The following is a 12,380-nucleotide window of genomic DNA, read 5'->3' as shown; positions in this document are numbered from 1 at the left end:
ACTAGACGAGACAAAAAGCACAGATGTTACTAATCCCATCGATAAGACCTGGTAACAGGTTTGCCACTCAGCAAGCAGCGCTTGTTAGGAGAGGAGCGTAGCCTGCAGAGCATTGTTAATGCTACAGCAGCTACCTACTGTAGAATATGCAGGAGACCTCATATACGTACCAGCACGGTGCATAGTATTCTGCTGATACTCTCATGTAAGCAGTTTATCTTGTTAAGAGAGAGCATTTATTGTATGACAGTATGCTCCACTGCTTTTATATATGTTGTAAATTATATAAATACTATCAGTATGACTGGTGACTGTTGATGTCGCTGATGGGTTTGAAAGGCATAAAGAGAGACACAGCTACGTTCTGACTGGCTGCAAAAAATCAATTACTGCCTTTTTCAGCTAGTAGCAATCCACTTAGGTAGCACGGGCAGTTATCCTCATTACACTCCAAGAAAATACAGCATCACTTTTATCAGACTAGAGACGGTGCCATGTGAGATGGCGCTCGGCCGTCTTCATAGCTTCAGAGCTTTAAAGAAGTAGTAGGAAAAGTGAGGTCCTATCAAAGATGGAGAAAAGCTGAACTCTGGAGTTCCTAAAGGTCATTGGAAGTCAAATTAATTACTGGTAATTAAGTATCTGCATACAAGGGCAAAAGCCACTGAAAGTTCAGAAGTTGTGACAATGCACATTTGAGTATAAGATTCTAGTTTACTGAAATAGGCATTGCCTAGTGGGAATCTCAGAGGGATCCATTCTCATTTCAGATCTTTCCATGACTTCCCAACAAGCTCACAAAACCTCACGACCTAAGGAACAGCACTCCAGTGTGACTCAGCAGGTAAGTGAAGGCAGAGTCATCATAGATTTATTTTTCTTTCTATTCAGCCGTCAACACTGACTGACTCCTGCTGTCACAGAAGGGGTCTGTCCTGTACAGTCATCATAAATGGCTGGGTTTGCCTCTGAACATCTAAACGGGCAGTCGTCTGTGAATCGCTGGGAACGGGTCTTCAAATCTTAATGTAAGTTGCAGACCAGACAATTCCCAGAGCATTTTTAGGGGACATTCCTCTGCCTGGGTGCATTTTCTTTCTCCCTCTGTTTTATGGAGCCAGGCCTGAACTCCCAACAGCAGCAGCAAGATGCACGCAGGAGCAGGAGAAAGCAGACTGCAGCCGTGTTAGCTTATATGTGCTAACTTCCCAAAAATACACCTATCCGCAAAAGCTACACACAATCACTGCTATTTTGATGCTGCAGAATACATTTTGCATTCTTATAACAGCCATCTATGAGGTTTTAGGCTCACAGATACAGCTATGATAAAGTATTTACAGCAAATGATGTTGCTCTCATCTAAGTCCTCATCTCAGCTTTCCATGCTTAGAAGTTCCAGTTTTGTTGTTGAGAAAGTTGTATATTTGAAAGCAAATGGTTTCTTTGATAACATATTACAGCACTTATTGTAAAATGCACCAGAAATATGTGCCCTCGCCTCGTTTTTATTATTATATTGAGAGTTTATTCTGTCCCTTCCATTCCTACCTCACTTTGCAAGAAGGTTTCCATGACGTGCTGCCAAAGGTTCTAACATGAAACAACAGGAAAATGAAGCAGGGAATGCACATCAGATCTATTGGTATCAGATAGCCATGAATGTCTGGAATAAAGCCAGAAACTGCCAGACTCACAAAACTTTGTAAAACTCTAGTTGTATTTGTTGGGGGCAAATGCTGCTTCATGTATTCTAACTCATGATAAATTCCTGCTACAGGCTGTTGCAGGGCAGGAACTAAGTGAGGTAGTGGTGGCTAAGTCATCAGGACTGCTGTGACAGAGAGGCACAAGGGCTGCATGGGTTGGCCCCCTACAGATAGTGCCAGAAGTCCTCTTATTTTAGACCAGGGTAGTGCTAGGAAGCTCAGCCTCACTGAGTATTTTTTTGCATTCTCTGCAAATACCTATGTAATGTAACCCATTAAATTTAACAAGCACTTTGCCTGAGTAAGGACTGCATTGTTCAGGCACTGTAATTAGTCACTCTCCTAAGAAAACAATCAGAGTAATATACTGTGGTAACTTTTTCTTTACAAAGATTATCCACAAATACCTGCTTTCATAATGAGAGGCTGAGAGTGGTATCTCTGGGCTATGGCTCTGGCATCACAGGTGATCTACGCCACAGAGTAGGGAGGACTGCTCCCAAAAGCCTCACTGTGCAGCTGGCGGCTGAAGAGGTGACAGGAGAGTGGTGAGTGCTGGACTCTGTGCCTTGCTCCAAGAATTAACCCTGCTGTAGAAAACCAGCAAAAACGTGGGGTAGACTGCCAAGGACGGCAGTTGAGTAAGACTGCATTAGGTAACTGTTAGACAAAGTCAGGGAATAGCCCACTTTGGGTTGATTCTGCGTCTCAAGGTCTTATCTACTCTCAACCCCAGTGATTCTGACTGTGTTTTATTATTACTCGGAGTTTAGCAGCAGCAGTGTAACCTGCCCCCAGACCTGCAAACTCACCCAAACAGCCTGGAACCACAGACAGATGGCCAGTGGCCAGAACTCCTATCCAAAGTGAGGTGGAAGTGCAAACAAGCATTGAGAAAACACCTGCCTATGCTTGGTGAGAACAAGAATTATGTAAATCTCATGTTGGAGCAGGATCACGTTCCCATTGCCTCTGGACAGGGCATGATCACTGTGGCTCTACTGAACAAAGAAATGAAAATACATCCCACTTTTCTTATGTGGTCTGTCTAGGGAAAAAGATTGACTTTTTTTTTTTTTTTAGGTAATGTGGTGGGTTGACCCTGGCTGAGGGCCAGGTGCCCACCAGAGCCGCTCTATCACTCCCCTCTTTCATTAGACAGGGGAGAAAAGGTACAATGAAAAAAAAAACCAAAACTTACGGGTCGAGACAAGGACAGGGAGAGATCATTCTCTAATTATCATCACGAGCAAAACAGACCGAACTTAGAGAGGGAATTCATCTTATTTATTACTAAGCAAAACAGAGTAGAGGAATGAGAAATAAAGCCAAATCTTAAAAACACCTCCCCCCACCCCTCCCATCTTCCCGGGCTCAACTTCACTCCCGGCTTCAACCTCCGCCCCCCCCCAGCGGCACAGGGGGACGGGGAGTGGGGGTTACGGTCAGTTCCTCACGTGGTGTTTCTGCCGCTTCTTCATCCTCAGGGGGAGGACTCATTGTTCCCCTGCTCCAGCATGGGGTCCCTCTCATGGGAGACAGTCCTTCACGGCCTTCTCCAACGTGAGTCTCCTCCACGGGGTGCAGACCTTCAGGAGCAAACTGCTCCAGCGTGGGTCCCCCACGGGGTCACAAGTCCTGTCAGCAAACCTGCTCTGGCATGGGCTCCTCTCTCCACGGATCCACAGGTCCTGCCAGGAGCTTGCTCCAGTGCGGGCTTCCCACGGGGTCACAGCCTCCTTCAGGTGTCTCCACCTGCTCCAGCGTGGGGTCCTCCATGGGTTGCAGGTGGACATCTGCTCACCATCATCTTCCGTGGGCTGCAGGGGGACAGCCTGCTTCACCATGGTCTTCACCACGGGCTGCAGGGGAATCTTGCTCCAGCGCCTGGAGCACCTCCTCCCCCTCCTTCTTCACTGACCTGGGTGTCTGCAGATGTTCTTACATCTTCTCACTCCTCTCTCTGGCTGCAAAAGTGCTCTCTAACTGTTTTTCTCTTTCTTAAATATGTGATCACAGAGGCGCTGATTGGCTTGGCCTTGGCCAGCGGTGGGTCTGTCTTGTAGCCGGCTGGCATTGGCTCTATCAGACACAGGGGAAGCTTCTAGCAGCTTCTCACAGAAGCCATCCCTGTAGCCCCCCCCGCTACCAAAACCTTGCCACGCAAAACCAACACAGGTAATTAAAAAGTTTAACTTAACTATTGGTTTTGGTTGGGATAGAGTTAATTTTCTTCCTAGCAACCGGTATAGTGCTGTATTTTGGATTTAGGATGAGAATAATGTTTATAACACACTTATATTTTGGTTGTTGCTAGGCAATGTTTACACTAAGTCAAGGACTTTTCAGCTTCTCATACTGCCCCACCAGTGAGGAGGCAGGGAGTGAACAAGAAGCTGGGAGGAAACTTGGGCAGGACATCTGACCCAAACTGGTTAAAGGGATATTCCATACCATATGACATCATGCTCAATATATAACTTGGGGGAAGCTGGCCGGGGGTTTAGACCATGGTTCAGGAACTAGCTGTGCATTGGTGGTCTGTGGGTGGTGAGCAATTGTGCTGCGCATCACTTGGTGGTTGTTGTTGTTGTTGTTATTATTATTATCTTCCTTTTCTGTCCTAAGTTCTTCCAAACTGTCTTTGTCTCAACCCACGAGTTTTAGGGGGTTTTCCCCAATTGTCTCCCCCATCCCACTGAGAGGAATGAGCAAACAGCTGTGTCGTCGTTTTAGCTGCCTGCTGGGTTAAACTATGACAACTATAAAATTATTATTACATACTTTCTGGGAACTTTATCATGTTTATAAAGTCATCTGGAAAAAAAAGAAGTAAACGAACAACCAGTTCAAATTAGCAGTAGTAAACACTCCCAGCTTGAGACAACATTTTGTGTAGTGAACAAATTCTATGCAAAAAACCAAGTCATGTAACTTGCTATAGTCGATATAGGCTGTGTAGAACTGTATTGTGTTGTGTGCATATATAACTTGCCATCATGTATTGAGTCTATGGCAAAGACTGAAATGAGGGAAGGTCGGCACTGAGAACCTTTTCAGTAAGCAAGGTCCCCATGAGGATTGGTAAGTGATCTAGTCTCCACATTCTATAATACTAGTGCAAGATCACCACCACAGCCATCCTCTTTTTCCAAACCACAATATTAGCAAAGACATCCTCAAACTCAGTGTAGTATGACAGGAACCCAGTCAAGAACACTGGAAATACAACTAATTTTTGATCTTCTGCTGTTTAACCAGGTAGGTCTGCTTAGCGACATCCTAGTAAAGCCTTTATGCTGGGAAGTGTGGGAACACAGCACGTGGTGACACAGACACAGTCTCAGGCAAAAAGGAAGATTTGCCTGCATTTACTATTCAGATATCCAACCTGAGGATTGTGCTAGATCTTCAACTGCAGAAGACTGATGTATAGTTACAGCACGCAGGCATCATTTTTAATCTCTTTCTGCTTTCTTTAGCAGCACTTTAATTTACAGACCCTCCACCTGGTAACTCTGCGATTACATGGAGAGAGGGATTGCTGCTCTGGGTAGTTACATAGTATACCAGTCCAGCAACACAAGACAGGGCAGTGAGCAAAGAGGTATTTCTTCTATGTGGCATTCATGTACATTCTACAGTGACTGCACTCTGAATTTGAGTCTTTCTTCACCAGCTACTGACCCTAAATTCCTGTTTCTAGAACCTGCCTTTTATTTGCAGGGCTGTAGGACGTCCCTCCCAGAGTGGTGCCGAACCTGGCTTGATTTGAGGATAGGCTGGCAGGAAAAGCAGTTTCCACAGTCCCTGGAGCAGACAATCCACAGAAGGAGCAATGCAGGCTGTCCCAGCAGCAGCAGCGCTTGGCTAGCCACAACAGCAGGTACAGCAAAGCCCTAGCCTGCAATGGGAGCGCCTGCCAGCATCAGACACCTTGCTTTGTTCTTGTAGCTTTATAACCATACCTCAAGTTGAGACCAAAGCTACCAGCAATGTTTAGGGAGCCTCAGGTTAAACTGGTTTAGGCTATTTCCTAAAAAATCTGAGGAGGAATGGATTTTCTTAGAAATGTCTTCTAAACAACCCAAGAAAAATACTGAGAAGCCACCTTCCTGCTACAGGTGCCTGCAAAGAACACACCTCCTTCTTAAACTGACAGATATTTAGGAAGCCTAATGTTAAAATTAACTTGTCAAAGTTGTTGGTGTTTTGTTTTTTTAAGTTTGAATTTAAAAAAACGACCAGCACCACACACAATGTTAGTTTTTCCTCTGCACACACAACTTGAAGAGCACATTTCTCATGGATGAGGCTGGCCCAAAATGGACCCCTTCATTGTAAAACACCGGGAAACTCAAAAATCTTGTGGCCAGCACCGCGCCACGAATGTTGTGCTTTTATTAAAGCCTAAGGGCAAGAGAGGAACAAAGCACAAGCAGAACCCGTACCTGCTCGACAGACCAAAACCCCCTCACACTCCCTCTCCTCGGGGGTGACTGGAAAGAGGCCGGAGCCCCCCTGAGAGGACCAACGCCGCCCCTCAGCGCGGCCAAGCCCCGCCCCCGGCAGCGCCCCGCCACGCGCGCGCAGCTCCCCCCTTCTCTCCCTCCCTCTTAGGGGCCGCCTCCGCCCGGCATGCTCTGCTCTGCGCCGGGGCGGGCAGCGGGAGCGGCTGGCGGCGGTGCCTGGCCATGTCGGGAGATGGTGAGGAGGATTTGGCGGCCTTCGTGGCCCTGCATGGGGCCGCGCTCCGCGCGTCGAGGGTCCCGGCGTGCTACTGGGAGAGCCTGTGCCGCAAACTGCGTGGCGAGGTAGGTGTTCGCGGGCCGTTGCCGCGGGGAATGGCGCTGAGGGCAGCCCCTTCGGCGGGAAACACCACGGGGGCTGGGGGATCCCTCCCGCCGCCCTCTGCGGTGTTTCTCGCCGAAGGGGCATCCTCCAGTGAGGAGACAGTGGTGGGGCGTGGGGTCCGCTCTCTTCCCTTCCCCAGCTGGGTATGAAGCAGCCCCCACCCCCCCGCGATGGTGAGGGAAGTGAGGGGGGCAGGCTTTCCTCACGCGAGCCGTGGTGGGGAGCGGGTCCCCATTTCCTAGCCCGAGTGGAGAGGAGAGCCGAGAGGTTGCTCAGCAGGGGAGAGTGGGAAAGGCTTCGTGCCAGCCGTGTTACCGAAGCAGCAGCTTAGGATTGTAAAAGAGATTAGGTGTATCGTGTGTATCTGATTTCATCTTATTGTTGTCAGTGTAAAGCAGGAAAGTGCTTGGGGATCCTGGTAACTGGACATCCAATATTGGAGAGGGCTGATGAGTTTGCAGTGGTAGTATTAAAATCAGGACATTGTTATATGTTAATGCACTGTAGTTTGGGTTGGCCTTTACATGATCTTTTTTTTTTTTCTTTTCCCAGTTCTCTTCACTTCCACGCTGTTCTCTGTCACTTATAACTGTGCAGAGCTAACTCAGTTGGCTCATCTTGCACAGGCACAAGTCTCAGGCTGTTTTCTGGGAGTGTTTTTGGCTGGTTGGTTTGTTCATTTATTCCTTATCTGAGTAAAAGCTGTTCAGCTCTTTCAGAGAATGGGGATTGTGGTAGAAGAACATTCTGGCAATGATTAAAATAATAACAATGCAAGAACTACTTTGTAGAGCATCTCAGAGTGGCGGTGCTGTGTGACTTTATCAGGCCAAATTTTGTGCAAGTTGTAAGCCTTTGTAAAATTGTCACTCATAGATGCAATGACATAAATCTGGGGACATTGCCCTTTGTGAGTGTTTTTGAATTCTGCTGTTGTAGCCCTGCACAGGTGGTATAGAGACCATCCCTTTGCAGGGGCTGGGTATGTTTCAGGTGAAGCTGACACCAGGAGTCTCTGGACCTGGCCCTGAACTAGAGTGAGTATGGGGGCACAGGCACGCTCCAGGATGGAGAATCCCTTTTCACCCATGTTTTTAACAACTATCTGCTTGCTCCCTGGAGCTTTGTGGTAAGAAAGGGAAGAGAAACAAAGTTGAGAAAAGGAGTTATTTTGGACAAAGAGCTTGTTAAGACACTAGTTGAATTTAGGAGTCTCTTTCATTTTGCACACACACAGCCGACCTCAGTGGTGAGGAAAGCTGTCTTGGGTTTGTTGGCGTAAAGAAACAAGGAACTAAGGCAGGAAAGAGACACAACCCGAAACTAGTCATCTGGAGACTTGAGAGTGCTCCAGGGAGTCTGGAGGAGTCTGCCTGGAGAAGGAAATAAGAATGAGATGAACTCTAAGTCCTGGGGAGACAAAGAGATCTGATGAGAACCTCAAGGTATGGGGAGAAAACTAGCAGTGGGGTGCAGGAGGGCATGATGAGCAGTGGAGAAGCAAGCGAGATGAGAAGTTTGAACAGGAAGTATAGGACGGGGGGGAACGAGAGGAGACTGTAGTTTAACACACTTGTACAATTAAACTGATTTCTAATTATTTGAATGCTTCTTTTCCCTGTCTCAACTTTAAAGTTGCGACAGGAAGGAAGCATAGGAACTCATGATATAATCTGTTTATAGAACATACAGTCAGGAAGGGTCTGCATACGTTCTTACTGCTTTCTAACTGTTGGGTGTCTGGTACTTTTAATAACAGAAATACATGTGTATTACAGAGAAAATAAATCGATAATAACTCAAGTATATGCCCAGCCACAAATTTCCAGTTGTATTATACCTTTCTCAACAAGCATATGTGCAAGTGACTTGAAGCAGGGAGTATCTACTGCTCTACTTAAATAGGAAGATGTGAGAAGGGGTGTATTAGAACAGGATGAAATAGAAGGTAGCCTAAAGCTGGTAAGGAAACACAAAGTTGCAAGCTGTTGCATTGCCATATGCCAGTATTATGAAGCTGGAGGTAGCTGGCACACTATGGAATTGTGCTGTGACATAACGTAGGCTTAATATTTGTGTTCTGTGGCTGATATCCTTCCATGTTACCAACTTTGGGGTGTGTGAGATCTAGAAGACAAGACAGTAGAGTGAGAGGAGACCTATGGTCCTGATCTTTTTACAGAGGCTAGGGTGGAGAAAGGCAGGATGAAGAAAGCATGTGCCCTAAGGTGGCGGGCTGTTCCTTCTATTTCATTTTTCTTGAGTGGTGGCTGAGCATGCTCTTTGGTACTAAGTGTTCCATTGCATGCGGAGAGAGAGATTTAATGATTTCAATGTGATTAGGAAGATAAATTAGGCTGCTGATGGGACTTGTCTCTACTGTTGCAGCTTCTGGCTTTTATCTAGAAGAAGGGCAAAAGGATACAGAGATGTTTGGGATGTCCAGGGAAAATTACTGTGAGGAGTTCTGTGGACTGGGATGACCTCTTGAGGAGGTAAAGACAGAGCTACAGTACTTAGAATTGAACCATGTGGAGTGGCTGAAGGAGCAGCAGCAAAGAAAGCAAGGAGGTGAAGGGAAAGGATGAAAGTGTTTTGGGAGTCTAGGTAATAAAGAAAAACTGTGGGAGGGGAAGTCAGTGCAACATGGAGCATAATATGAGTTTCCTTGTTTCACGCGTGAAGGTGGGAGGAATTTTTCATTTGTCCTAACCTGTTGCAAAGATTAAAACTTTCTAGCATAGAACTTGGAAAATTTGCATCCATAACACAGATAAAAATCTCTTACATCAGTACCTCTAGAACCCAGCCCAGGCAGCTGTTTTCCAACACAGACACATGCTTCGACATACAGAGTGAATGCACCCTCCCTCCTATGTGTACGCTAAAGCCTGCAAGAGAAGTGAAGTGTGGTTTGTTTGGTTTTTTTTTCCATTTACCTTGAGATCTGCTGGAGCAGGTTTCCTTCTGAGAGCATCATATAACCATGAATTAAATTGCTCATTCAAAAGACAGTATATCTGCTAGATCAATTAACCTGCCTTTATTTATTTATTTTGCATTTTCTGTGTTTCTGGCAGAAACTTGTAAAACAAAACATATGCATGTGTAATAATTTACTATAAACCCTACAATTGTATTTCCAATATAGTAGTTGTTTCTTATGTTACTGGAGAAACTGTGTATAGTCTGGTTTATAAGCCTGGGAAATATGCAGAAAAATGCAGCGCTTGCATCTACTTTTATTCATAATCTTTTTTTATTCTATTCCTCTCTTATGCTAAGTTATATGGCAGGCTTCTGTGTATTGCAGCAAGATTTTTGTGGCCCCGACATATCACTGGCAAAGGACTGCTTAGAGTTTCATCTCAGTTAGAAATGGAGGCTTTTAACTAATTACTAGAAGGAATGAAGCATGATCAATACTACTAGACTTTGTTTTCCAGAGTAAGGGAGGGCAGCCTGTTGCCCAGAGGCTATCTTCAAAGCGGTTTGCAATGTGCCTAAAAAGAATTTGCTGAAGATGCCTGTGCATGGTAATTGTCATGACATGTGCCTGCTTTGTTATCACATTCTCTGCTTCATTAGATTTGTTAGGTTGGAGCTGCACCTGAATATGAAGAGGGAGTGATTTTGCCCAAGCCTGTTTTGCTTGCAAATAGTTGTGCCACTGAAATGTGTTGCTACCCCTTTGCTATCTTCTAGAGATTATCACTTACTCTAGTGGAGTACTCCATGTGAGTTCTCCCTATTCTGCTTCAAGCAAAAGGTTATACTTTTCAAATTGGTGGCATCATCTTATCCAGCTGTTTTTTGCTTAAGTAGCTTAGGATTCCTTTAATGGAGCTGCTGTGTTAGTAGGTTCACAATATGACAGACTCTCTCCGAGGGAGGGAGGAAGAGAGGAGGACAGCAGTGTCATCCACCCACTCAACAGGCTGTGTGTCCACACTGCCGACGAGGCGCTTCTGCCAAACTTATCAGTTCACTACTGAAGTGTTTGCGTCATCAATTATGAATTTAAAAGACAACAAAAACCTCACAGAAAGCTACTGATTAAGGTGGTTTTGAGCTGCTGCTCAACAAGTGAATTGCTTCAGATGACAAATACACCTAATTCACTTTTTCAAGGTTATAAATTCTTTAGGATAACCTCTGCTGAAAAGGTATTAAAAGTAGAGACTTTTGCTAAATGCAGCTGCTGCGATCTCATGCAGCTGATGCTCTTGGGGGGACAGATCAAAACTTTGGCTTAGGGGATTGGGAGTGCCTTCATTTTTAAGCCTTGAGTTGATATTTAATAAAATATAAAGCCAACAGCTTCCCTTAGTTGTAGAAGAACTTGGTTCTAACATTCATCATGGGTGTTTGGTAAATGGGTGGAGCCCATGGCAGGTGAAGGCTAATCTCTGAGTCAGCAGCTGGCTCACCTCATAACCCCACTCTCACAAACCCCTTAAGACAGAACGTCAAGTGTAGAAGGCATACATAGTGCCATACCGTAGCAGGTGTCAAGTGGACTCCAGTGAATCACACTTACAGTTTGAATTCTCTAATGACTTCCAGTCACTTAGCTGAGGTTTCTTCTGCTAGCTAATAAGCTTGATGAGGATAGCTCTTGATCCAGCAGCAGCAGTAGTGAATCGTTACTTCAGGGAGGAGTGGAACGTGTGTGCACTGGTGCACTTTTTTTTTTGCTGCCTGCCATGTGCCGGGATTAGGACTTGTGCGGTGAGCCAGATCGGGAAGTTGATCCAGCTGGGACCTGATCTGAGAAAAATCAGTTGTGAGGGCCATTGACTGCTGCACAAAGAAGGACTCTTCCTGTTGCTGGGACCACCTGCCGTTACCTCAGCTTAGAATGGCTACGGATTCCACAGGCAACCGAGCAGAGACTTGAAGAAATGTTGGTGGCTACTATTGTTAAAGCAAGAGGTCGTAATATTGTTTACTATTGAGTAAAATTGTCCTCTTCTAGCAAAACTGGAAAACTAGGAATAAATTAGAATTGCTAGGTATTTTGATAGCCACTGAAGCGGGTGATAGTAAGTTCCTAATTTTTTTTTTAAAATAGGTGCATTTTTAATCTCCAGTGAGGTTGTTGACAATGTAATTTTCTTCACTTTAAGAAAAATGTATACATGGAGTTAGCCAACACGTTGTTGGCATCTTCTTTTTGCACACATGCACACAGAGCCCAGAGGAAAATACCATCCTCTGATCCTCTGAAGGGAATTTCAGGTACTTCTCTACTTGGATCTGGTCTGTGGTATCATGTGGGTATTGTTTTCCCACCACCTTCCTCCCTTGCTAGCTGTCTTTGGGCAGCTGTCTACTTTGTGTAGGTGGCCTTGCTTTACAGGTGTAGAGTTGATTTCTTTCACCTTCTTGTTGGGGCTTAGCAAAAATAATTATCCTGAAGAACACTCAAACAAGTAGAAGCTTGTTGCTGCCACTGGGATTTTACAGCTCATAAGTTGTCAATGTCTAGAAGTAATGATTTCTAATAATGTGGCATCAGAGGCTAGGTGCACTTGGGCTTGACATGTTAAACCATAACTTTAGAGGTCACACTTCTAGATCTTTCTCCCTTCCCGTTACTTTGTAGTGAGGTTGGATTGAGATAAATGACTTGTCTGCTCCTGCTTGGTTTGTTATGTAATGTGTGAGTGACGTAGCAAAATAACTCTGAAAGGATTTGAAAGTCTCTCTTCTAATACTTTACATGTGTTTTTTTCTTCTTAAAAGCACATATTCATTTGGAAATCACAACAGTTGTCAGCAGAGTCTTGGTTCCGTGAAACACGCAAGCCCACC

General features: G+C 45.2%; 1 protein-coding gene across 2 annotated transcripts in view; it reads left to right on the top strand.

Annotated features, from left to right (window-relative positions):
- The first annotated feature begins 6,317 nt into the window (after nucleotides 1-6,317).
- TTLL12 (tubulin tyrosine ligase like 12) overlaps nucleotides 6,318-12,380 on the top strand; it is a 30,842-nt gene continuing 24,779 nt past the window's right edge. Inside the window, exon 1 of one of the 2 annotated variants that reach the window (XM_075759863.1) lies at nucleotides 6,318-6,523. In XM_075759863.1, the coding sequence (XP_075615978.1) occupies nucleotides 6,404-6,523 (120 nt within the window). In that variant the 5' untranslated portion in view covers nucleotides 6,318-6,403. Of the gene's footprint in view, nucleotides 6,524-7,139; nucleotides 7,230-12,380 lie in introns of those variants that run through there. The other variant, XM_075759854.1, reaches the window with a different exon arrangement.

The sequence above is a fragment of the Balearica regulorum genome, chromosome 1 (assembly GCF_011004875.1).
Source record: "Balearica regulorum gibbericeps isolate bBalReg1 chromosome 1, bBalReg1.pri, whole genome shotgun sequence".
NCBI lineage: Eukaryota > Metazoa > Chordata > Aves > Gruiformes > Gruidae > Balearica > Balearica regulorum.
The sequence above is the reverse complement of the archived record's forward strand: the minus strand, read 5'-3'. Positions and strand labels throughout refer to the sequence as shown.